The sequence below is a fragment of the Thunnus thynnus genome, chromosome 10 (genome assembly GCF_963924715.1).
Source record: "Thunnus thynnus chromosome 10, fThuThy2.1, whole genome shotgun sequence".
NCBI classification, from domain to species: domain Eukaryota; kingdom Metazoa; phylum Chordata; class Actinopteri; order Scombriformes; family Scombridae; genus Thunnus; species Thunnus thynnus.
In genome coordinates, this window is record NC_089526.1 from 6,328,779 (window position 1) to 6,355,432 (window position 26,654).

Below are 26,654 nucleotides of genomic sequence, written 5' to 3' on the forward strand. Positions count from 1 at the left end.
CTCCAAAGAAAACAGGAGTACACTTCTCTAGCTCCTCAAACAGCCTCTCCCCTCCTCCCCCCTCTCCCCTTGCAGGTGGCCCCGTTCGCTACTTTGAGCAAGGCTGCAGGGCTGTGGGAGGAATTCACATGTAAATAGGCCACTCGTTCTCAGTAGACTCGGGGAAGAAAAATGAATCCCGTCATGATAACCTTGCATAATAAGCAGGCTAAGAGTATGCATATATTGCAGTGTCCCCTTTTAATTACACAACAGGATAAATCTAAACTCAGCAGAATAAGAACCCCCTAGAGATGGGTTTATGGGAGAGTGCAGTCGTGCAGTTTGACACAAACATTACTGTGTCATGGCCATGCAGAAAGAGAGTCGTATGCTATGTGCTTATAATTTTACCTCCTTCATCTACCAACAGTTTGTTGCAGTACATCAAATGTGCCTAAACGAAGACATCAGATTTCAAAGGCTTCTTTTTGAACCTTTGTGTGTCTGAGCATGCTAATTCTCTGGAGGCTGGGCAATTGTCAACAGTGTACCCCAGGGTTCAAGGTCAAAATTGTAGAGCTGGAAAAGGGCATTTACCCATTGTCTCACACACCCACCCACATATGTATGCACTCACATTTCGTTTCCCTTTTAGCTCATACATATTTTGACCTTATTTCCCAGCTAGGATCATTTAAATCTAACCTTAAAGCATATCATGGAGAGCCAAAGTCCCACTCTGCCTCCAGCTTAACTCTGAGCTTTAACTGGGGACATCTTTTGTAATTCTTTCTTGAAGGAAGACCAATGATATGTTGTTTTTAGATTTCAACAACTACAGCTGTAGTTATGCTTTGGCAGCAACTCAAGAGCTAAGCTGTGTTGTGTGAATGGATGTTTATTCTTGAAACTCATAGATTCTCTTCCACCATGTAGGCTAGTTGTTATTGTTGTTGAACACTAACAAGAGTATTATTTTACTTCATGGTTATGTTACTGCTATTTAGAAAAACTGATGAAAGACAGCCTTCAGTGAGAATATACATACTAGCTAAGGCATGTGAAACAGAAGCTAAAAGTGAGATGGGAAAAGTTGTTTTGAGCATCCAGGGTTCATAAAGTAGAAATCTCTTTCATTTTCTGCATACGTTAAAGTATTTTTAAGGCTTGGATGGACAAGAAACTCCCTGTTGAATCGCCAGTACAAAAGATGTTAGAAAACATCAGGGTTCCTTTGACAAAAAGTCAAAGGTACAAGCCTTTGCACGTAAGAGCTTAAGAACATAAGTCAACAACAACTCCCAAGGAACAGATTCTGGGCCAATGTTCCTTGAATTCAGGAACTATGGTGCTGGTTTTTGTTGTCAACAAAGACGCCCTCTGAATTTGCAATAGCTTTTGACTGGCTTCTTCTCCATGGCAACAGAAACTGAGGCTTGTGAGTACTGTAGTATTTACAGCCATACAAACTGACAAACAAAAACATGATTTCTTAGAAATAAAGTAAACTGATGGCCATGACACCATAAACTCTTCAAGTTATCTTTGAGACTCTTTGATAATTTGTGTTCTTATGTTGAGCGTGTTTCAAGGGTGTGTCTACGCTGAGGAACATTGGAGGATCTCATTAAATTAAAAATATGACATGGGAATTCACAGTGGGGCGAAATACCTCTATAATCAACAGTCCTCCCACTTTTCATCTCCTATGCAAGATGTAGCATATAAAATATCATTGCTTTACACATGTGTTCACCAAACACATACACAGCAGAACATTTTGTACAGTATTCAGCTGTATGCTGCCCAACCTTGAAAATAACTGCCGAACGCTATCACGCCTGAGGCAGCTCTCAGCGAGAACAGCTGAGATCGCTCCAGTACAGTACAAAAGCAGTAATGGGTGGGAATTCTTGTACGGATGAGTTACTCCAAACAAGACAAGCTCATGACGACACTGCAGTGTGCTTTTATTTAATGTTGGTCGGAGCATTTCCGTGCCAAGCACACCATCTGAGGTTAATGGGTTAATGGATGGCCCCTGGACAAAGAGATTTATTCACCCTAATCCACCTTTCACTGAGGACTTTACAAGTACAAGAATGGATAAAGACTGAGATAAAGGACAGGGGGAATCCTATCCACGTAGAGGAAATGAACATATGAACAAGAAAAGTGATTACGGTTGTTATAGTCGTGTTAGGTTTCATATGACATATTAAAATGAGTCAGCAAAAACGGAGAAAAGGAAAGGAAAAAAGCTTCGTGATTTACAGAGACAATAACTACACGTAATCCCCTGGTGAGCGCTTCAGCAGATCAAAGGAAATGACCTGAGGTACATACAGCGAAGGAAAGCAGGACAGACATGGATTGACTTATAAACACACACACACACACACACTGACAACTGACTTGGCTTGCAAAGAACAGGAAGGAGAATGAGGAAAAGTGTGAATGTGCCTTTGCCCTCTTGAGTTTCCTTTCTCGGTAAACAAGTTGTGAAGAGGCACCTGGGCTACTCAACACAAAAACATCATTCATCAACATCTGACAAAAAAACGGGGCACTCTGGGAGTTTAGCAATCATGTAATTGCAACGCTTTGGGTTTCAAATCCAGCCACGACCCTTGTCTCATGCCTCACTCTTCACTTTCCAGCCATAATTCCTGTTCCACTCTGCTTAAACTGCCTGATATAGTTTTAAAAAGCCCAAAACAATTTATAGCAATCAGGTCGTATTCCATTGATTTCAATTATATTCCGCTGTAGCCCTAAGGTCACGCATTTTTTTGGAATCTAGTGCAAAGGATGAGGTTTTTCATTATCAATCTATTTTTAAATGCAACCCCCTTGTGAGATACAGCACCAAAACCCCACATGTAGGTCATAATTATCACATTTAACTGGAACAGATATTTATATGGTCAGGGTGTTTGGTGATTCAGCCACTGAGCGGTGTAAACTACCAATCTGCATCGCATAGTTATTTTGGAAAGCCAGCTGCTGCACTGGCCTGCTGGGCTTATAGTCATTAATTGTGAGAGCAAATGGCATTAATACACTGGGCTACATATCCGCAAAACTCAGTCCAAAAATACTCAGTAATGCTTCTGGCTTCAGTCTCCCACCCCAGCCTGTTGTACTGGGTCTGGACTCCAGACTGCCTTGACAACATTTTCAAGCCCTAAGGACGACCTGTCTGTGCTGTGATGCATCAATGCATTTTTTTCACCCCTTTGAAAAGCAGCAGCCAATAGTTGAAAGACTTTTTTTTTTTTTTTACTGTGGACAGCTTTGTATTGTTTCTTAGATGTCAGTATTAGGTCTCATTGATGTGCTCCAACTTTGCTTTTGATGTGTATGATATGCACCATTAGATTGACAGCACCTGTGTCTGTATATCATTAGTTAATAACAAGACATGCAAACAATGCGGCACATCATATACAGTATTTGATGTGAAACATAGCAGACATATACTGTAGGTATGTTGAAGTTCGCTTTAACAGGCAGTACAGGTCTCTAAATCTGCACACAATCATCTAAATGGACCTTGAAGCTTTGGGCGTGCTCCTGTGTCAGCACAATCATTGTGCAAGATGCCTAAAATGAAACCGAGGAAGATTTCTCAAAGTGATAATTAGAGGGTAGGTTGACTGAGCATGTATTTTGTTTTTCGGAAACCCCTTGCATCACATTCACACGTGGCAGTACAAGCAGTCCTGTACTGGAGGACTCGTGGTGGTTTAATCATCCCTCTCAGATTCAAACAAGACTTTTAATGTTCAAGCCTGCTATCATCCAAATGAACTGAGGGTTACAATCCTAGCATCTATGATCAGCTGCTTTTTAAATAAAAGCTATTTAATAACACAGTGGACAGAATAATAGCCTCCATACCATTGTCAACATTGGTCTAAATATGTTTTATTTAGCAAAACATAATGCATAACCTGTCTAGTGACAATGTGGCCGATGAGGACCACCTACTGTACAGTAGCATCTGTTGTATTTTGCCCAAACATTTCTGTAAAATTCAACACAATATGCTCTATTTAAAAACTGTAAACTCAATAAAAAGTGATACTCTAAAGTGCTTTTGAAAAATAAACTTGAGAGATATAAGACAGCAAACAAATCGATAATAATGCAATAATGCACAATAATACTTTTCTTTCACAAAGAAAGTCCAGTGTAAAAAAATAACAAGTTATAATAACATAAAACTGTAAAATAAAATGTGATGTTAATGACATTTCATTGCCCCTCTGGTGAAATGATGTTCATTCATTTACCAAAATAACCCTTCAACTAGTCAATGTCTTTTCTTAAATTATTTTTGGTAATAATGTTTGGAACAGCCATGAGCCATTAATGAATCATACAGCATCCTAAAAACAACTTCTATCACCCTTCCAGACCCCAAACCATCCGTGCTTTTTGAACCATATAAACTCTTTATACCCACACATGTCTGAGACTTTCTCATCTTCATACTATATTCCTTTTTGTGTCACTTCCTGATCAACAGCATCCTCACAAGACCAAGACCGGGAATCCTAAAGCTCAATTTTGGACTGATAAAACTCAGCGTGTTGAATCTGGACCTGCAGTGGATGCTTGTATCCACTCAGGAGAACATCCTTTATGTTTCCTTCACACATTAAAAAGTAGACAAGTCTTTCTTGTGAAGTTCATCTCTTTTTCTTCTGCTGTCGAAGCACCTTTCTCCGTTTCAGGATCAAGTCATGGAGTCTTTCCAGGCCCTCCTTGAGCCCGTCTCCTATGATGGCGCAGGCTGGCTGCAGGTGCCACGGTGTTGCGGGGCTCAGTTCTTTCAGAGCCAGCAATTTCTCGATTTCAGCCAGTCCAAGAGAGTGTCTCAAGTCCTGTTTGTTGGCCACCACCAGCAGGGGTACCCCTTGGTTTTCAGAGGTCTTGGCGATTTTATGGAGCTCTGTCTTGGCCTCCTCCATGCGCTCTGCATCCACAGAGTCCACCACAAATATGATGCCGTCCGTGCATCGCGTGTACGACTTCCACAGAGGGCGTAGCTTCTCCTGGCCACCAACGTCCCAGAAGTGGAACGTCACAGTCCTGTGGCCACCCAGAGACACTTTGACCTTCTCTGCATTGAAACCTTTGGTGGGAACCGTGTTCACAAACTCGTTGAACTGCAGCCTGTACAAGACGGTGGTCTTCCCTGCAGAGTCCAGCCCGAGGATGGCGATGTGAAAAGACTGGAAGAACGGGATGCTTGAGAGCATGCTAGGTTGTTCTGACAATCCATTCCCCATCTTTCCTCATGGGGAAGGATTAGTGATTTGGGAGATTTGATCCAATCGTCCAACAATAATCCTCAGAGTTGCTTATATTCCAAATTGACTGCAGCAATTACCTGAAAGCATATTGCACATGTTATTAAGGTTGAAACACAGGCTTACAGAAGCAGTAGCACTTAAAAGTTGCACTAATCAATATTTTTATATTAACAATGGATCACATGACTATGAGTAACGAGAAAGGTATCATTCGTAATGACAAACCAACTGAGAATTAAAAGCGAACTGCCGTTGCCTTCAGTTCAACTGCACTTTTTTAGCCTCTTTTAGCTTATATTTTGGTTTTCCGGCCTGCAAATTACATAACTCAACAACCTCGTCTCAGGAGGCTGCTGTTTTCAGCAAAAACCTCCTGAACTCTGGCTGCCCGGCACCAAATGGCAGACAAAGTTAGTGACGAGCCAATGAACACTGTGAAGAATGTAGCAAGCTAAAGAGACAGATATTCTTCTACAGAGTGATTGGAGACCAATACAGAGCTAGAAGGAGAGTCACTACTAGACTTCTGTTCGTCCAGTTGACAGAAACTCAAAATTAATGCTAAACTTGCTCCGTATCAACTGGACCATTTGCTAACACGTTCTGCATAACAACTTGATAAGGTTATGTAAGATGTTGTGCTTTCACCCATGTGGCCAAAAAAAAAAAAAAAAAAAAATCAATCAATGCAGCCTTAACTACTTGAGTACTAACAGAAGGTTATTTACTTTGGTGAGGCCACATTTACAGAGAAAAACCATCAAAATTACACTGTAAAGTGAGCAGTAAAATTACAACAGCATATAGAACAAATATTTTTTACTTCATGTGTTGATATAAGGAAATGTGATGACATTTTAGGGATGATTAATAGTGCTTGATTTTCACATGCAATGCAATTCTTAGAAATGGTTATTTATATAGACAGAGATAAGGGTATTTATTGTTCCTTTCATTTAGTCAAACTACACAGTTGTGCGTCACTTACTATATAAAACAGCCTTTATGATCAGGAAAAGACTTGTGACCTACATATCATATTCATTCTGATATCACCATTTTTATATTATATTGATTTATTACCCTGCTTGAACAGAGCCCAAAACGATCAAACGTTCCATGACAGAAATATACTTCATTTCATACTTGTAGCGTCTTAAGTCACACACTGGGGAGTTTACAGCCACCAAATTTTACTACATAGCCTAAAATGTCTGAAACAGTCAGAAAATAATGTGTTTATAGCCACCTTATTACACTACATTTAATTCATTTATCTGATATGGTATGACTGTTACATTCCTATAGGGAATTAGTAAACTATGATATCCTTCTTAATTATTTTACATGCTAAATTGAGTTCAGTCTCTAATTACTCAGTATTTTATCTGAATAGCAGTCATAGATGGGTGTTGCACTAAAATCACAAGAGGGCTGACACCCTGAATCATCCAAGTATTCACATGGCAGGTGAACAAACACACATACACAGTTCAGTTGGTTACCTACCAGTCTGTAGAGAAAACATTAGACCTGCTCTGAACACAATCACGGTCCCTCCAGCGTCTAACAACCTTTTAGATATTCAAGTCCCGGTGTATTTCCACCTCTTATGTCGACAACGACGACTGAAAACCCTCGCCAGAGACGGTCAAACACTCCCTGCCTGTCCTCGGCGTCCTGTGTGGATCCACCGCTGATGACACTGCTGCTGTGTACGTGTGTGTGTGTGCGTCTCCCTGTGTGTATGTGTGTGTGTGCCCGGTTTGGATCAACGCCCACACGGACACTGCGGGAGTATGCGATTGGTGCGAACGCATCCCTCTCTGTCAGCTGATTGGCTAAGACAGCTGTCAATCACAGTTCTGCCCGGGAACCAGGAACACCTGTTGCTCAGTGAGTCTGTCACACCATTTTACGTTTAATATTTAGTTGTTGAGCTGCGGACAGGTTGTAGCCGGTGGTGTGTGTGAACTCCATGTTCTTATTAAAGGAACATAAATTAAAAAAAAAAAAAAAAAAGTTAAAAGTTCAAACTTCCATTTCGACGACGTTCATAACAAAATCTGTCGTGCCATTAACGTGCAGATAGAAGACGTTTATAGGAAAATGTATTAACCAAAGGTGCTGAATCAATAGCGCTGTTTTGTAGTCCATTCGCGTTGTTTTGTAGTCCATATTAAACCATAAACAAATATTCAGATAGTAGCCAACTAGCTGGTGGTCTCACCGGACATTTTGGACGTTAGCAGTTGACCGTTAAAAGCTAAATTCAAACTTACCGTTGATGCAGCTCGGCGAGTCAGCATGTTTTCACTTTTCTGTCCGTTTGTGTGTGACTGTGTGTGTGAAGAGAGAGAGAAAAAGTGTGTGTGACTGTGTGTGTGTTTGTGCTGCAGTACCGCCCCCATTCATCCGCGTGTTTTTGTTTAAAATGATTGGTCAGAGGAAAAGCACCACAGCTCACTGCAGCCCTCCATGCATGAAGTGTAACAAACACTAACTGGCTTACATAACCTGCTTCTGTTTTAGGTCATCTTTAGTCGGTTTGATTTGTTTATTTTCACACAGATATTCTGAATATAACACATAAAACAGTTTGCATCAGCCACACCATTATATAACCATGTATCATATAAGGGATAGTTATTATATACATTATGTTAGTTCCTGCTCATTAGGCATTTAACTATTAGTTTTTTAACAGTTAAATAGTGACTAATGATTATCTTCTCGATTAATCAATTAGTTGTTTGGTCTATAAAATGTCAGAAAATGGTGAAACATGTCAACCACTGCTTCCCAGAACTTAAGGTGATGTCCTCAAATGTCCTGTTTTGTCCCGGCCAACAGTCCACAACCCAAAGATATTAAGTTTATTGTCATAGAATAAGATTAGATAACTTTATTGATCCCTAGATATTTGTGTGCAGTGCAGAAAACAACAGATAACAACTAGGAGTAATGACAAAAAAGAGGTCAAGTAAATGGAATTCAATACAAAACAATTAATCGATCATCAAAATAGTTGGTGATTAATTTAATAGTTGACAACTCATTAATCAACTTAATGTTGCGGCTCAACAACTATTATTTAAGGTATTCAGTCATCTTTCATTAATTCTAAACTGGCTCTAAAATGTTTCATTTTTGTACATATTTTAGGTTCAAGATTCAGTTTTATTGTCATTATACAACACAGGATTGCACAGTGAAATGCAGCTGTAGCCCTCTCCACACTACACACTAAGAAAATGTATTAGCAAATATTAAAATGTTTTCCATTAGAATAGAATAAAACAATAAATTTGGCAATAAAACAGAACAAAGTATATAAAAGTAGCAAAGAATGAAAAAACATACAAAAAACATATAAACATCTAGATCATATGTCCTAATATGATACTATAGTCTACTTTAAAAGTCATATAGTTCACTTTTTGTAAAGATCAATGACACTAGTAAATAAAATCTTTATTATCCATGCTGCAATAAGCCTTTTTTAATGAGATGGAAGATTTTATTTCTCTATGTTATGAAAAGATGATAAGAAAAAACATACAGCAGCCTTTGGGGGTCATGCGGTTTAATGCAGTTGCTGATATTCTTTTGATTTTATATTTAGTGTGTGAGTTATGCACAGAGTCACAGATGGTTCATTCAACGCAGCTATTTCAGATATGCTTCGAACATGTGCAGGCTTCATGTGTTTATATTTCTTGGGGTGCCGAATGAGCAGCTGTCAGTGGACCAGTGGGCTTCTTAAAGTGGTTCATGACACCACAATCACTGCATGTCTTCTGCCATCATCTTAAAGCTAAAATAATCTCTAATAATACCTTTTTTTTCCATTTTTTTGTGCTTTCAGCTGCGTTACCACTCAACAATAACATACTGTAGCTGTTTTTCATTTACACTGTATTGAAACAAATCCAAACCTTGTGGCTACAACATAAAACTATATGCATAGTCACTGTTGTGCTCCTTAACAATGTCTTATACTCTTATTTCTTTCCTAAAGCATCACTGTTTTGCTGTGTTTTATGATCACAACTGTATTTTATCAAGTTTTTCATCCCTATTTCCTGTTTGTACAGTCTATAATTTGGAACCACATTACACTTTTTTTTAAAGGAAAACAAATATGCACATGTTAAACTAATTTAAAAAACACATTTAAAAAGAGAATCATGATCTGTTTTTCCAGGATTTTGAGAGTTTCTCCTCCACACGGTCCAAGAACGCACTGTAGGCTCCTCGTCTTCGCCGGTGTCTCTGTGAAACAGACATTTAGTGTCAGTATAGGTGTAACGGTAAACAGTTGTAACTGTTGCAATCACTGTTCCTGTTTGGTAGACTCAAACAATTAAAGCATATAAACCACCAGAAGCCACGTGGTTTTAATTATTTTATTACATGTATATCTTTGTTTTCTGAGTATATATTCTCATGGATGTGTAATACTTTGATGATCTTATTTTATTCAGTGGTCCTGTACAGCTTAAAGGAGACATATTACGCTTTTGGTGATTTTCCATCATTTATACACTGTTATAATGTGGGATGTCTATGTTAAACATGGTCAAACTTCCAAAACTTGAGGTGAACATATGTAGAAATGCTTCCTGAAAGTCAAAAGCCAGAGCTTCAGCCTGCTCTGAACGCCTCATTTGCAAAGTTACCTCTTGCTCATCAAACTGATGACAGATTGTGGTTGTCATATTGTCTTGGTTGCCTTGGTTGTCTTGAACAACCTTGTTGCTAAGGTTGTTCTACGGCTTTTTCACATTGTCCACTCATATTTTGTATTGGATAGTTCTTGAACATGTGCAGATGTATTTGAGAAATTGACATTTTGAGTAAAGAATTAGAAAAAGTAGTGAAATACGACTACTATTGTTGTTTATATGGCGTCCAGAGCCGGTAGAAGTCTGCCAAGGGGCAGCATCGTGGAGCCAGCCAATCAGAACAGACTGGGCTCATCAGAAGGGGAGCCTTACAGACACAGGAGCTAAAATGGCCTCTTTCAGACAGAGGCTGAACTGAGGAGCTGCATAAAGGGCCAGTATAAGATAAACAAGGAGTTTTTTGAACTGTAAATCATGCAAAAATATTCCAGTAGAGCTCCAGAATATAATTATAGACCTGTAAATGTCTATAATATGTCCCCTTTATAGGGCATATAGCATGCTTTTTGTTATTTTCTATCATTTATATACTGTTATAATGTTGGATCTCTATGTTAAACATAGTCAAACCAAAACTTGAGGTGAACGTATGTAAAAATGCTCCCTGAAAGTCAAAAGTCAGGGCCCCAGAATAAAACTATAGACCAGGAAATGTACCTCTGACAATGTTTTACTGTAATCACTTGTAATTTGTAGTTTCACTTGACCACTATAATCAACATAAGTAAATACTGCCCTTTAATTTTTACAGCACACACTATGTGTTTATTACATTACATACAAGTATTAGAAGTGCCTTTTTATGTAGCTATGATGTTGCAACACTGACTGTGTAGGAAGCTGATTTTGGAGGCCAGGGTCGGTGAGGGAGCATGAGCCTCGCATCCCATCTGGGTTCTGCAGGTTTATAGGTGTTCATCCTTGTCTTGGTGTCCCTCGAACTAAAGTCTGACTCTGATCTGGTGGTACGCACTGGAATATAAAAGATATTTATTTATTAATTTGTTGGTGCAGACATTGTATTCAACAATGTACGGAAATAAGCTTTTGACTGAGTAAGACTAAACAACTCTTGTTTAAATCCTGTTGAGTGAAACTCTCAACTCATGATCCAATAACAGGCATTTTTTTCTTTTGTGTGCAGACTTTGGCACGAAATGTATTTGTTCAATGACTGGTGGTGACACAGTTTAGAAGTAAATTCAGACTACAAGAGTCTGAGACAAAGTTGAAGCCACAATTAACTCAGAGAAAGAACCACTTACTGATGTCCAAGTGCCTTAATTTTAAATTGAGGTTACCAGGATCCCTCTCATAAGCAGTTACTACGTCTGGAAGGTCTTCATCAAGCTGAAGTGAGGTAATAAAAAGAAAAAGTTCATTTTCTTCAGGTCAATCATTTGTGTGTATCGCCATCTTGTGGTCAAATCAAACATTACAACATGCTGTCCTCTCTCATATTCAGTTCGGTCTGTATATTTATCACTATTTTGTCTTCAAGATAGACACAGCAAACATATATATTTTGTGTTTACAGACACTTACCGGTCTGAAGTTATGAGGTTTGTGGTTCTTGAAAGGCCCAGAAGGGTATTTCCCCCTCTTGACGAACATAAGCTCAGACTCCAGAGCATCAGGAGGCCGATATGATGTGATGAACTTTGGAGAGTCTTTCCTCTCGTGACTCTTGTGTAAAACATTTGGCAGAAATATTCCAGTTCTCCACTTTGTTTCACTTGGTTGTGATACAGCTAGATTTGGATGTGGCTTTCTTTCTTTCTTTTGAGGAACTGACAGAGACCTGTACAGTTTAAGAGAGAAATCGGGCGGCTTGATGCTCCACACATCGCCTCGGCTCTCAGTCTCGGGGACTGTGAACCATTTGCTTCTTGCTAAGGAGAGATCCTGACTTGCAGAGAACTGGGTTTTTTCTTCAAAGCGGACTGAGGACAGCGGGTGCAACAAACCATATGGAATCATTTTGACTTGTTGATGGACAAATAAGTTATCTGCTTACCTTGAATTTCATGGAGATATCTACTGGCCTGTCACTTCTAGACACTTAGAAGTTTAAATCCACAGAGTTTGAGGTTGAACTGTTACTTCATACGTCAGGAACATAGCAGTGGCCCCAGGAGAAAGTAAGAGACAGTGTGGCACAAGAGCTGATTACAGACACAACACATAAAAAGTGCTGCTTGGTAACCAGCAGCTTTAGTCTTAACAAAAAGAATTAAGTTAAGTGGGCCGAGCTCAGTTGGACATTCAACAAAAGCAGAAATCAGGAACTTAGCAACAGTGCAAACAATGTGCCCTCTGAATAGCAATGCACCTTTTAAAAACCCATAGAAACAAATTGTATGTGTATTTCAAAACTTTAAATTTTAAATGTAGTTTTACATTTATAAATTTGACATGTGGAAAACACTCATGTTGTTCAGTGGTGATTATGACAACATCATCAGATCATCACATGTAGACATGGATATTTGCCAGTTTGCGATCAGTTTGAGTGCACCAAATGCCTCAAGGAGTAAACCTTTACTCTGCTGGATTAACAAACTCCAAATCCAAAACAGTTTCCTATTTAGGTTAGTAAACAATCCAGTAGATAGTCATGCTTTCCTTGCTGAAGAAAACTGAGTGAACCAAAAATCCCCCACACACTGCAAGTCAGCCGTACTGACTTTATTTAATTATGACGTAAGCAAACATTAGTAATTAAATAAAGCAAGTACAAGTGACAGGCAGAGTGCAGGATATCTGGTTCAGATCTTTGTTTATAGTTTAGAGTTTTTGGTCCTGCACACCCATCATTAAGCTTATATGGTGTGCAAGAACTTTGTTGAAGTTATTTCTTTAGGAAGGAATTTGTGTTTTCAGATTTTGTAGAGGCGTAATAGAAATCCTGTTTAATCTGTCACATTGTGGGGAATCGTCTTCCATCTTAGGTATCCAAAAGGCTTGTCATAACTTTAGGGTTAAGACTTGGTTTTTGGTTAAAGTAGAAATGATGCATAGATCAAGGTTAGGGTAAGGGTAAGGTTTAGGCATGTAGCAGTAATGGATGAAGTATGTTTCACTGGGATTTGTTTTGTTTTTCCTTTATTTAACCAGGTAAACGTCTTAAAACCTCTATTTGTAGAGAGACCTAGCCAAGAGAGCAGCATGAAACATTGTTACAACAAATACAAACATATACAGGCTAAGACAACTGCTACATGCTATGAAAGGGTATAGACAATATCCAGTTAAATTCATAAACAGGTATGTATTTCCAAACCTTAAACTAGAAAACACAAGTTCAGAAAATGTAAATGTACATTGTTCCAGGGGGAAGGAGCAGAATATAAAAGCAAGCGATGTCTCATATTTCTACCAACAAAAAACTTATATTGTCAGAATAACATGGAAGATCCTATAATCTCATAAGATTTTAATTATCACATATGGCCTTTAATGTTGAGTTAAGTCTTCAGGGAACTCAGGACAGTCTGTATAATGTTCTCACAAAACAATTGTGTGTGTAATGTTTAAATGACTCCACTAGATGGCAGCAGATACCGGAGTCAAGCAGTTGTGAACAGTCAGAAAACAGATGATACTGAGTGCTATTTTCAGTTTTTAGATAGAAACAGACAGTTCAGTCCCCTCACTAATTCTGGTTTTATAAAATAGTTGTAAAGTTCAGACTGAGCAGAGAAGATAAAACACAGCTAAGTAAGCAGTAGGATCCAGTCTGTGGCCTCTGTGGCAGTGAAGAGGTGAACAGACTGAGAGGAACAAAGGTTGAGCTTTGGCCACCTGACTTTAAATTCATTTGAAACAGTCCTGGTAACTCAGTGTACTGCAGCATAATGAATGCTTACGTATGTAGGGAGTCTCGAGAGACAGGCAGGGACTTGGCATGCAGAGATGATGCTTCTTCCAGATGCCCTCCGTACTGCAATCACTCTGGATGAAAGCTGTTTAATGTCTGCTACATAAGACATTTTTACAGACTAAACCTCCCAGAAAAGTCAGGGAAATAGTCTGGAAAGGAGCTTGTAGTAAAAAGGAAAGGGTGCTGTTTTTCCTTTATGCTTTGAATGATTAATTAGTGCAGAACATCTGGCTTCTGAAGTGATCAAATCTCACTATATGTGAATATCAAAAATATTACAGTACAGCAAATGTTTTCCCCTTTTTCCTGTATTATGGTTGGTTGTTAATCAACCTTTCTTTCATGTTGGACTAAGGAGATGATTGACATGCAGCTCCCACTATGTTAAAGTCCCTGCATGCTGTTTATGACTCATCAATTAGATTTATTACTGATGATCCCATCTATAAACATCATTGTGGTCTTTATCAGAAAGCTTTCCTTTTTATTATGATTATGACTATAGATTATTATAGACTTTTATCATGATTATGATTAGAATCTCGTTCTTTTTTGTGAAAAACAAAGAAAGAGGCACACTCGTGATAGAGGGTACTTGCCGTCAGTGTGTTAATGAGTTTAAAGCTGCACTTATCAATAGTTTTGTAATGGATGAAAAGACTACTCAGAGATTTATCACCCAACCCTGCAATTCCCCCTCAGCTCAACAGAGTGATTTGGTGTCTTTCAGCTCATTGTTTTGGTTTTTGGACCCACAACTTTACTGTTTTGTTTCACTCTCACTGCTCTCAACAACCCAATTTCCAGCTACAGCAACTATATTCAGCAAAAAAAAAAATCTCTGATAAGGCGACAGCAGACTACCTGCCCAACACCAAACAACAATAGTGAGGCATTTAGCAGTTAAAACAGCAGATATTTCCCTCAGGAGTTAGAGGTAGAGAGTAAAACAGAGCTAGAAGGAGAAAGAATATATAATAAAAGAACTCAGCAGGTGGCCAGAAAAACAACAAATGAATGCTAATGTTGCTCCGTGTCTGCTGAATGTGTAAATAGACAGGTGTTTAAATAAAATACAGCTTTAAATAATACATACATGTAACTATAAGCAGACAGTACAGAATGAGCGCTCACTAAAATAATACCATATGGTATAAAAAAATCTTCTTCATACATATATTTGTATGTATGGTTGCTCTAAACATGGAGGACGGAGCTGGTGGACACACTGTGCCTTGAAAGAGCCAACAATGGATTATTATACAGCATTTAGATCAAGTGGATGATTTTTTTCTAACTCCATGATGAACTGCTAATATATTTTTTCCAATTCCTTCTTGACTACAGCCAAAACCTGGAAATGATTTAATTTTCATTTCACTGTTTCATTAAAAGCTATCATAACTTACTAGAGGTCAGGAATCCTTTAAAAATACAGTCTCTCTTTTGTCACTGATCAGGACCAAATGTGTTATGAGAGGTCATAATGGTAGAAAAACAGTAGTATAAGAGGTCATAGCTGTGATTTACAAAGGCAGAGGAGATCCCCTCATGTAAACACTGATCTGTATGCTTGAGAGTTTATCCAGACAGTTGTCACGGCAATCACTTTGTTTGTACCGACTGGGACAGCTGACTCAAGGGGGCAAAGGCAACAGGAAACCTGAGCTGAGACCAAACAGCGCCTGTCAGGGAGCTGACCTCCTTGCCCCTGTAAAACCAGGAGCCTCCACCTACATAGGCTCCTTTCGACCTCTGGCCCTGCAGCTCTGTGTCTGAAAAAGTCCTGCCATTGTATCCAGTGACATTTACAGCCACTGTGCAATCAGTGGTTTGGCTGAAACAATTATGGGAGCCTTTTGTCAGACGTGACAGCCCGAGATGCTACTATTGACCCTGCTTTTCAGAGTCGTCTCTACGTCACTCTGACAACATGATGGTGCCTAATTGCATCGTTGTTTGAACACAGAGAAAAAGCACTACAGATAAGTAATGCTGCAACACACAGAAGCTTGTAAATTATAGCTACGTAACTGCTGGAGGAAGTAGAAACAAGCTGAGATTGAGAATCCGAGGCTAAGCTAAAGACATGGTTTCCCATATACTGGTTTCATTTATGGACTCATTTCCAACGTCTGACTGTGTGTCAGGACCTCCATCTGTTTTTACTGTTGTTTGAGCATCGTTACTGAGACAAGAGAAGATTTCTGGTTTTTGCCATCACTGCCCATCCCATCAAATCAGACGCTCTTCCTTCCTTTTCCTCTTTGCTTTCATCTTGGCTCAGATGGAGGAGGGGATATGCTGTAAATCAAACAATGTTAAATGAAATGCGGTAAATCCTGAAATGTAATAAATGTGGATGAAACAGACTCATACAGGGCTAGTTATGAATTTGTGATACTGATTTCATTCATAGGTTTGGCTTTTTGATTTGCTATTTTGTGATGAAACGGCATTATTTACTTTTTACAGTGCACATTTTCCTTAACCTCCCACATCTACCTCAACTTCCATAAGCAATTCCTAATTCCTGAGCTCAGGAAATGACAAGACAATAGTACAAGTCATTGTACAGTGCATTTTACAGTAGTTTTGGTTGAAATCTGAAGTTAAAAAGTAGTCAAATTTGTTTAAAACACAAGCTTTGTTCAGAATTTAAGCACAAATAAACGCAAAAGTACTTTTGCAAAGTAAACTTGAAGTTGTGCAACATTGTCTGGTCTTGATGAAACAGTTGGACTAAAATAGGCATCCCACTCGGGTTTCCTCAGCACCAAAACAGCCAAACTAACCATAGTTGTATTTTTAACATCTATTCTTAAGCAAAATTGTTACTAGACGGACCACATGTAGCAAGAACTTACCTCATACACATACACATTGTGAGGAGTTCCTTATAAATCTACAAAGAAGAAAAATGTGCATTGAAGTCTATTGATACTAGTGTTAGTGTATAAATGTGTATCTCCTCATATTCTACAACTGTATGTATTTCTGCGCGTGTAATTGTTGTGTATCAGTTTAAAATAATAAGGAGAACCTTGAAAGAAGTTCTTGCTCTTTGTTTCTGAGTTGCTGACACCAAACTGTGGAGTTTACTGTCATAGTTTTAGTTTCTGTAACATTTTAGACTCTCAAATTTTATTGTAACTGCACTGGAGATATGTCAGTCATCATGTCATCTAAATTCAGCATCTACAGGAGAAAGAAAAATACACCTACAAACAAGAGATAGTCCCAGAATTATTCGTTATGTCACAACTAACTATTTTATAACTGTTATAGTCTTAAGTTATGTTTGACTCTGAAAGAATATTGATTTGTTACTGGATCAGAGTGAGTGTGTAGACATTGTTTGCATTGTTGGTAGATAGTGATGAGTGGTCAGTCTGGTTTGTGGCATGTGATGGGAGGCTGGATGTCGGGGGCTGAGGCAGGAATAGCTCGTGTCATGACCCAGCTGCTCTGAGGTCACATTTGTCCTCTACAGTAACCAAACACAAAACAGTTCCTTCTGCAGCGTGGCCCAATCACAAAACAAACCCAAACTCAGCAGTTCTGATATGTTAAGTACATTTACCAGTAATCAAGTATTGCATTTTCATTTTGGGAGACTATTTTTTTTCTCTACTGCAGTTCAGAAGGAAATATTGAACTCAGTACTCGACAAAGGATTCATCTGATAGCTGCAGTTACTTTGCAGAAGTAGACTTTACATTTAAAACATGAGATAAGCTCTAGAAAAAATGCAAATATAATTTTGTTTTTTGTCTTTTCTTTCTTCCTTCTTTCTTTCTTTCATTATTTCCTTTCTTCTGTCCTGTCTCCCCTCCCTCTTTCCTAATATTTCTCCTTCTTCAGGAGATCTGACAGCAAGCATATCCTAGTGGTCTAGAGGTTTAACATACTAACCTTGTAGTAACAACACCCCTCATTTAAGTTTATTCCTTCATTCTGTCTGATGAAGGCACAAAATGCCCCAAATGTATCTAAAAGCCTGTAAATCCAAACAGAAAAACTAACTATATTCCTCTGTACAATGAGTACTTTACTTTTCATTTACTTCACACTTGAGTACATTTACAACTTTTACCAAAGTAAAAATTAAAACGCAGGACTGTTTTTTTATAGCACAGTTATTCCCAACTTGTACCCCAAAAGGTCCTTCTGCAACCCACTAAACTCAACTGTACAACTGACCATCAACCTGAGTCAGTTGTAACACATTAACACCATGTGTTGCAATGAGAGTGTGTGAAAAAAAATGGTTGAAATAGTTAGTTAAAAGTAATTAGCTCAAAGCTATGATCTAACAGTTGAAATCGCGAGGATGTAAGTAATGGAAGTAATGGATAAACTGTTGAAATTGTTAGCTGAAAGTAAGGGCTAAATTGTTGTATGTTGGTTATTTGAAAATATATTCCTACAATATCTGTTTTAGATCAATAATAGTGCTATATAACATCCAGTTTGTAATCGATTCATACAGTAAACACATATTTGAGTGGTGCCAATGAACATCAGACCAAAAAATGTTGGAAAACACTGATATAATACACCACTTTTCCACTAAGGTGATGCCACCTTTACTTAAGTTTGGGATTTGAGAAATTTGTTTGGCTCCACAATCCGAATCCAAGTAGTTTGGGTTCAACTTTCTCCATCGTAACACCTGGATGATTAAGACAAACCTTACTTCTCCAACTGTTGTCAAAACAACATGCGCTTGTTAAACAAGACAGTTTGAGGAATTATTACATGATGTTTTCCAAATCTTCCCCACAGGGGCCCAACAAAGGCAGTAGGGAAGCCCATCACCCCAATGTGCTTGAGACCTACAAAATAAGCACTTTCACCTTTTTACTGAGTGTGAGCAGCCTCAGGTGGGCTATAAATCAGAGAGCTGATTTAGTCCTGTAGATGTGTTGAATTATTAATTTCAGCTGATGTTTGTGATTTCCCTGCAGGTGATGGAGGGAGACACAACAGCAAAGAAGACACAGAGGAAAAAAACTGGGAAAATGTACCTGCACAACATGGTGTTGGAGGATTTACTGTACCTGGCTTCTGAACATGTTGGCTTGGTTCTGGTCCGACTGCTGTAAACCACATCATTATTCAAATTGTCAGTGGTAAGTGGAGGAGCTTATAGGTGATTCACTACATGTATGCATCATATATTCATTCATCCATTCATTCAAACCTCATTGAGGTTGTCCTCATTTGCAATGATGTTGAAATACTGGGTTAAAAACAAAACACGTGGGGTTAAATAGATCAGAGGAAGAAAAATACTCAGTGAAAACAATTGCACACTGAGGTGAAGTGGTTTCAGATCATAGTCTTGTATTGTCCAGGGGTAGCGAGAGTGTTGATCTTGAGGATGTGTTTATTCCATGTGTTTGGTGCATAAAAAATAAAGGCAGTTTTTTCAGAATAAACCTGGAGGACTTGAAGGGTCCCAAGGTCCAGTCCAGCATAGATGTTAGGGTGGTAAATGTCCATGTCCACACACACACATATATATGTAAATGTATGTATATATGTATATATGTTGCTATAATAGTTACAAATAAAAATAATAATTTTTGACATTGAACCGCCTGTGAATGATTTATTTGTGCCAGAGTCTGTTATTTTCGTGTGCTTTTCTTCTTCTTGTGTTCTCCTCGTGTACATTTTAAGACTTTAAAGTTGTGCAATCAGTTTTCCTGTCAGCGGTAGAGGTTAAGGTAATTATATACAGTTTGCAGTCCCTGCATCATTTAGCTGATATCACATTCCCCGGGGGACGCTGAAGTGCTCCCACGTCTGCAAAACTGATTATAATGAGAGAAAATTGCACAAAATGAGTTTGTGTGTAGATTAAGGTATTAAACGAGGTAATTATCCTCATTTGTTTACTGCTTCTTTTTTTTTTTTTTTTTTTTGCTCCCTGGATTTAACTTGAAAGGTACAAACTCATGCATGTCATGTACTGTGTGTTATATGTTCACTTGACACAGATTCATATTTTCCATCCAGGGGGGCCAATTGAGATTTAATTGCTGGTTGTGTAAGTCGAGGCATGAGGAGACAGGAAGAAAGTGGGTTAAGGTTTTTTACCTGATGGCTATTCCAGGCTCTTACCAGGTTGATGGTCCAAGAGATTTACGAGGGAGGGGTTATATCCCTCCTCCGCCTGGGAGTAAAACAGGCGAGTGTCTCAACAAGACAGTCAGGCACCTTCATGTACTGGGAGAAGTCTACGACCTGCACAGCTGTCAGCTTCCCATTAGTTCTCTTTAAATCCTCTGAAATAACTGTCCAAAGGTTTATTCATCGTTAATCACAGAATATTGTCTTACTGACTTTATTGAAACTTTACAGTTTACGTCAACTGTTCACTTTATTTCAGAAATTGTCCTCCTGTTGATACTTAGCAAAATCATCAGCCTGAGACATTTGAAGACAAAATGCCAACCAGCCTCTTAAATGTGGCCTTTTAAAAATGCTTTTCTCTGTTTTAAATCAACAAAAATGTAATATATTTGGGTTTAAGATTGTTGGTTTGATAAAAGAAGACATTTAAAGATGTAACCTTGGGCTCTGTGAAACTGTGACGGGCGTTTTTCATTATTTTCTTATATTTTATAGATAAAATGATAAATCACTTAATTAAGAAAATAATTGGCAGATTAATTGATGGTGGAAATAATTGTTTGTTGAAACCCTTAATTCTTACAACATGCAAACAAAATAGAAAAGAAAATATTGATTCCTGTTTGTAATTGACTTTATAATGATAATAATTTGATGACAGCAACCTCTTATCATATCAGCATATAACTGTCCAAAACAACACACAGCTTCTTCTCCTTCTTCTTATCTAACATCTCTGAGTTAATCCCACAAATTAATATCCAAACCACTTGATGAGGAAGTTCAGTTTTGTCAAAATGCCTCCAGAATTGACAATTCCCCAGAATTGTGTTTCATATTTCCTCTCGGAAAGAGATCAGTTTCAGGTGTTTGACAGAACAATCAGCTCCAGCTCTCCAGCTCCTCCCGGTGAAACTCTATCTGAGGAGCACGGCTGCAGTTAAAGCGTGAGAATGGAAAACGAGCAGTTTGGAAAAGGACGTGAATGTGATATCTTGCTTATCCAAAATCCCACTCTTTGGCTGAGGCCATTTCCCTGAAAAATGCAGCATCTGTTTTAGTGGTTTGGAGTGGTGACTAATGAAATATCACTGGCTGGCCAGTGGTGAGCCTACATGATTGGACCATCAGTCTGCTTCTCTCTCCCTTTAGAAATGGAGAAAAGAAATTTGGAGAGTTGTACACGCATAAATTGATTCAGATTATTGATTTTAAATGGCTCAGAATCATCGCATGATTGATGAAGCTTTATTCTAAAGACTTTGCCAAACACGTAGGTGTTTTGGAAATCCCTATTGTTTGGGTAGTCATGGTGATTTAGGTTTATGATGCTTTACCCCCGTAAATCTGTCTGTTTAATATTACAAATGTAAAACTTTAGTAATGAAGCAGTTTTATTAGTTTTAGGTGCATTTCGACTTATTAATTTTTAACTTTTCCTCTGGACATCCTGATTCATTCTTGATGCATTTTGACTTGTAGAAAACCTGTCAAAACAAAAATTTGACTGTCAAGAATGAATCAGGATGTCCAACATTTTTAATTCCCATAATTATGTGTTTCTCTGTCTGATTTACTTTTATTTTTAAAGTGGTATCATGTTATTCACATTTTAAGTTCACATATGCTCTTCGTTGTTGTTTTTCACATTGTTTAATCAGCTTTAATTGATTAGTCAATTGACAGAAAATTACTATTCTGATAGTTGGGTAATGGTTTAAGACATTAGTAAGTCTCATTTCCTGTTTACAGCCTCTCAACTGTGATATTTTGCTGCATTTCTTTGTCTTATGTGAAACTGAATATCTATAAGGTTTGAACTGTTTGTCCAAAACCAAAAGACAAGCTGAAGATTTCACCTTGGGGCTTTTGGAAAGTGTAATTTGAAATGATTAATCAATTAATTGAGAAAACAATCAGCAGATTAATCGATAATGAAAATACTCTTAAATTACAGCCCCTAGTACTGTTTAATGCATATGGTCCTTGCATAAGATAACTAGTTTTCCTGTCACAGGGGAAAGCAAACAAAATATGAAAGAAAGATAAAATGTAATTGAAGTTTTTTGTAGCTCGTCTACAGTCAGAGTCCTGCAGCTCGGTGGCAGATGTGTGCAGAGGTTTGGAGGTGTGGGTCATGGGAAGGTGCACCGTTGATGCCCCTCCTCTGTGATGCTGCAGCAGTCTGTGGTCAGCCGCTGCAGTCCGGCGTGTCGGAGCAGCCGACAAGCTTCTTCCACTCTGCAACAAGAAGTGACTTTAACAAGCCGTCAAGTGTCTCCGGATTTCCTGCTGCAGCTGTTTGTGTTGGGAAAACGTAAAAAAAAGAGAGACAGAAAACAGATTGAAGACGGTGCCATAGAACAGACACAAGACTTTGGGGGTTAAACGGTGCCAGTGCTCGCGCTGTTTGGTGCTCGCTCGCGCTGTTTGGTTGGCAAAGTCGCGCGCTGACCGCTGCAAGACGATGAGACTTGAAACAGTTTGGAAACTTCTTCCGTGCCTTGTGTTGTTACTTCCTCTCGCAATGCACGCTCAAGCAGGTAAGTTCAACTCTAAGTTATTCAAATACTTTGACAATTTATAAAAGAATTGCCTCCCTGTGTGCTGTTTTCATACATATAATGGACAAAACATCTTGTTTAACTGCTCTCTGGTGATGATGAGGACTGGATTCCTCTCCTTAGTAAGAAAAATCACAGTTTACAAACCAAAAATGGGATGAAAAATCAGATTTAATCACTTTATATCAAGTAGTGCCTCTGGTAGGTTTTGTCCTGTTGCCAAAAAGAAGCTGACACCATCTCATCCATCATGGAGCTGTCATTCAAGGGCAAATACTGCACCTCCAAGTCTCATGGTCAGACTGTAATCTAATGAGCTATCATTAGCCTTTAGCTCCCGGCTGCCCCCCCCCTCAGACAGGCAGACAGGAGGTGTGAGTTCCTGTTCAGGTGATGAGGACTGAAGTGACCAGGTGCTGAGGTTGAAAGATAGAAGGATGTCTTGGTCAGCTCTGACATCACCTGTCGTCACCCTCAGCGACTCGTCCGCCTGTCACCGCTGTGGCAGACTCAGTCAGACTATCACCTTTCACTTGACCCCTCAGGTCAGGGCCGAAAACTTGCTCTTTGATGAAGCAGAGGCCGGTACTTCTGGGTCCCAGCTTGTGTCTTTTTCCCTCTTTTTACTCTGACTTTTTGTGGTTGTATACTTTTATGAGTTTTATGGTCATGTTTCAACTCCTATGGTCACACATCATAAACTTCACGCCTCCTCTTTTTGACCTCTCTCATCACCTGTCTTCACTTCCTAATCTCGAGTTAACATCCCTCCCTAATTTCCTGCACCCTGTAGCCATTAGACTGAAATTTATATTACTATTTGAGTTCCTCCCCCTAAAAATATCTGAGAAACAGGCAAATGTGTCACCTTTTGCCACTTGCAACTCCCAGAAAACTGTCTTTTCTCTGGATTTGTTTCCTCAGCTGACTTATTAGGATTCACTGTTCATTGCTCCAGAAAGCAACAGGTTTGTGATAATTAAAATATTTTCGAGAATATGCAGATAAAGAGCCTTAAGGTGGATCCTGCTTTACCTGATATTGAGGCCTCGTCCTGAAGAGGGGCCCTGTGTCATAACCTAGTTTGAAGATCTGGTACTTCAGTTTTGTGTGTTGTTGCATATTCCAAAGTTAAAGGGGACATATCATGCATATTTCCAGGTCTGTATTTATACACAGGGGCTCTACTGGAATATCTTTACATAATTTACTTATTTATCTCATACTGGCTCTTTTTGCAGCCCCTCAGTTCAGCTTCTGTCTGAAGCTTCAGGAAGCTTCCTCCAGCTCCGGAGGCTGCAAAAACAAACAGTAATAGTAGGATTTTCACTTCTTTTTTATTCAAAATGTCACCTTCTCAAATACATCTGTACATGTTCGAGCTGAAATCTGATCTGAAATATGCGGGTGGAAAAGGTGAACAACCTGTGGAACAACCTTAGCAACAGTATAGCCGGATGTTTGTGGGCAGGTGGAAATGATCTGACGTCAGTTCGATGGGGAAGTAGAGGTAACTTTGTCAAAGGAACGTTCAGAGCAGGCTGAAGCTCTGGCTTTTCACGTGCAGAAAGTTTTTTTCATATGTTCACCTCAAGTTTTTCAACTTAAACTATGTTTAACATAGATATCTGACAATACAACAGTATATAAATGACATAAAATCACAAAAAGTATGATATGCCTCCTTTAAATTGTGCTTGAAGGTCCTGATAAAAATTTTTTCTGAGCTTCTTACTTCAGCGATGGAGTCTTGCAATCAAATCTGACTAACAGCACAGTCATGATGATGCAGATTAGATGAGTTTTGGGTGTTAAAATCTCAATAAAAAATGAATTAATGTTTGTTTTTTTACCAAATTGACTTAAACCTTAACTGTAAATCTCATTGTTGCTCATTTATTCATGGATATTTAATGTGGCAGAGAAAGACTTAAGATTTGAAACCAGGCTTTAATCAATTTAGCACATAGCAAACCCCATAGCAGGTTAACTTGGCCGTGCTGATGAGGTTAAATCTTAAAATCATGTTTCTCTCTGACCACTTCTTGTAGTCACAGTCCCATCTGAGTTTCACACATGGAAATGGTCACAACAAAACACTTGTAGCCTCTAGTCAACAGGTTTCCTCGACATCTTTTCATAATCCTCGGTCAAAGTTTTGTACAGATGTGAAATGTTCCTGTTTTTATTTTTATTGACTGCTCTAATGATCACAAAGCACTCAAACTGTGTGTTTAAGAGTCGTCTTTTAACCTTTAACCTGCTGTCACCTTTTTCTTGCCTCTGTTGCAGATTTAGGACTTCCTTCCACTCAGCACAGTTTTAAAGAGGATGTCTTTCATTTAGAGTTTTTTTTTCTTTCTGAAATACCCCCCAGGATTTACTTTGGTATGATCCAAATAAATAGTTGCCTTCATGTTTTATATTCAAGTACAAGATTCTTTGAAGTTTTTTTAAAATGTGCTTATCATAAACAAAAAAGACTGATGTCTCTGACAGTGTTACGACAAGCTGATGAATACCAAGTACTTCCTCCCTTTATGATACATCTCATGTGAAGCCGTATCTTAAGATGAACCATATGGACATCAACGGTCACATCCTGCTTAGAAATGTATTAATAATAATGCTGTTAGGTTTGGCTGCAGCTCAGATCTTCATCGTTCTGAAGCTCTTTTATTCAATAAAAAGATGAAGTGATTCATTAGTTGAAACCTCTAAACTACAGATGACATACCTGATTATGACCTGATGGGGAGAATAGATCAAAAGGGTGCAGGTGTGAAAAGATAATTTCATCTTGGTGTGTTAGCCGAAGCTTTTTTTTACTATTGGGTTCACATTTTTTTGTACATAAAATCAAATGATAACATCATTCTTTCTCCCTCATGATCTGTGTGCAAACCTCCATGCTGGGCAGCGCTGCAACTTATTTATCAGCTTTGAAATTCAATTTCAAACATTTATCTTGAACGCAGACCAGCTGGAAAAATGCATGTCTACAATCCACTATTTGGATAACCTGAAGAAAGCCTTCCATATATTGATCATTGGTATTGACAGTCTTGGTGTACATCCAGTGCTTATGTTGTCTGTTTGGCTGTACTCGCAGTTCTCCCTCCGGAGTGTGCGCCGGGCGGCCACTCGGTCCTCGACAACCCCTACCGCAGCACCACCTTCAGCTCCAGCTGGCTGCAGCAGTCGTCCCTGCAGGACTTCATCTGTGATCACTCCCTCACTCCGGGCTGGTACCAGTTTCAGATTTTTGACAAGCCGGCCAGCATGCCCACCCAGTGTGTGGAGGTAAACATCTCGCAAAAAAACACACTGGAGAGTTTTACAGGAATGTATCTGTTATACATTATATCAACTATCAGAAATATTTAGAAACATCTATGCTGTGGGTTACGGGATTTAAAGGATTATACCGGTGTTTTTGTCTGTTTTAACTAATTTACTGCAAATCATGTCTGCTTTACATTACAACTAATAATCTGCAAATCCATAAAATTGAACATATTTTATCCACCTTCCCAGACAGCTTCATTTGAGTATGTTATGAAAATCAATTAGCTGACTTGAGTTGCGCAATCCATCATAATAAACATCAAGTCTGTGTTTTTTTTCCCCAAAGTTACACTAGTGTCATAGTGTGATGGAAAGCTCGCTTTTCAAATCAATCTGCACTTAAACTCTGCTAATTGTTCTTCATATTGAACAGAAAAGAATAGTATGAATGTAATCTTTGACTGATATTGTGTTCATTGTAAGTCCAAATGTATATATGTTGTATTGTCATATTATTTTTAATGGAATAGTTCAATATTTTGGGAAATACGCTTTTTCGCTTTTTGACTTGAGAGTTAGATGAGAAGATTGATACCACTCTTTCATCTGTGCACTAAATATAAGTTTAATAATTATATGAGATGTAATACAGTTTCTGCTATGCACTTACAGTATATGTTACTTCAAGCACCTGCAAGCTTTGCAACACTTCTGTCAGGTAAAACAGTGGAACTGAATGTCGAGGCACTTTTTCTCAATGGCTTCTCCTTGAGTGACTGTA

The 26,654-nt window shown here is 38.6% G+C and overlaps 3 protein-coding genes and 1 long non-coding RNA gene across 5 annotated transcripts in view; 2 read left to right on the forward strand and 2 right to left on the reverse strand.

Moving 5' to 3' along the window:
- Positions 1 to 3,896: 3,896 nt before the first annotated feature.
- On the reverse strand, positions 3,897 to 7,736 carry arl4aa (ADP-ribosylation factor-like 4aa). 2 transcript variants are annotated; one of them, XM_067600635.1, is made up of 2 exons: positions 7,589 to 7,736; positions 3,897 to 5,383 (listed from the first exon to the last, which is right to left on the reverse strand). In XM_067600635.1, exon 2 carries the CDS (start codon positions 5,280 to 5,282, stop codon positions 4,680 to 4,682), a length of 603 nt encoding a protein of 200 aa, XP_067456736.1. In that variant the 5' UTR covers positions 5,283 to 5,383; positions 7,589 to 7,736; the 3' UTR covers positions 3,897 to 4,679. The 2 variants fall into 2 exon arrangements, with proteins under 2 accessions (XP_067456736.1, XP_067456737.1); XM_067600636.1 differs by lacking the exon at positions 7,589 to 7,736 and adding an exon at positions 6,816 to 7,336.
- Positions 7,165 to 19,379, forward strand: LOC137190906 (uncharacterized). Its single transcript, XR_010930317.1, has 3 exons — positions 7,165 to 7,202; positions 18,666 to 18,763; positions 18,848 to 19,379. It is a non-coding gene; the product is annotated as an uncharacterized lncRNA (long non-coding RNA).
- si:dkey-30e9.6 (uncharacterized protein LOC564083 homolog) lies at positions 8,348 to 12,252 on the reverse strand. Its single transcript, XM_067600634.1, has 4 exons — positions 11,540 to 12,252; positions 11,260 to 11,344; positions 10,824 to 10,966; positions 8,348 to 9,581 (listed from the first exon to the last, which is right to left on the reverse strand). Exons 1-4 carry the CDS (start codon positions 11,972 to 11,974, stop codon positions 9,495 to 9,497), a joined length of 750 nt encoding a protein of 249 aa, XP_067456735.1. The 5' UTR covers positions 11,975 to 12,252; the 3' UTR covers positions 8,348 to 9,494.
- Positions 19,380 to 22,188: 2,809 nt separating the features above from the next.
- The window catches only part of vwde (von Willebrand factor D and EGF domains), a 35,304-nt gene continuing 30,838 nt past the window's right edge, over positions 22,189 to 26,654 (forward strand). Inside the window, exons 1-2 of the mRNA XM_067600637.1 lie at positions 22,189 to 22,564; positions 25,698 to 25,888. Coding sequence (XP_067456738.1) covers positions 22,489 to 22,564; positions 25,698 to 25,888 — 267 coding nt within the window. The 5' untranslated portion in view covers positions 22,189 to 22,488. The remainder of the gene's footprint in view (positions 22,565 to 25,697; positions 25,889 to 26,654) is intronic.

Excerpts from the sequence above, each read along its gene's own strand:
- arl4aa (XM_067600635.1), bottom strand. The coding sequence starts at position 5,282 with ATGGGGAATGGATTGTCAGAACAACCTAGCATGCTCTCAAGCATCCCG.
- si:dkey-30e9.6 (XM_067600634.1), bottom strand. The coding sequence starts at position 11,974 with ATGATTCCATATGGTTTGTTGCACCCGCTGTCCTCAGTCCGCTTTGAA. Across the intron at positions 10,967-11,259 it reads ATTAAGGCACTTGGACATCA|TGCGTACCACCAGATCAGAG; the intron begins GTAAGTGGTTCT and ends TTTATATTCCAG. Across the intron at positions 9,582-10,823 it reads CAAAATCAGCTTCCTACACA|AGACACCGGCGAAGACGAGG; the intron begins GTCAGTGTTGCA and ends TCTGTTTCACAG.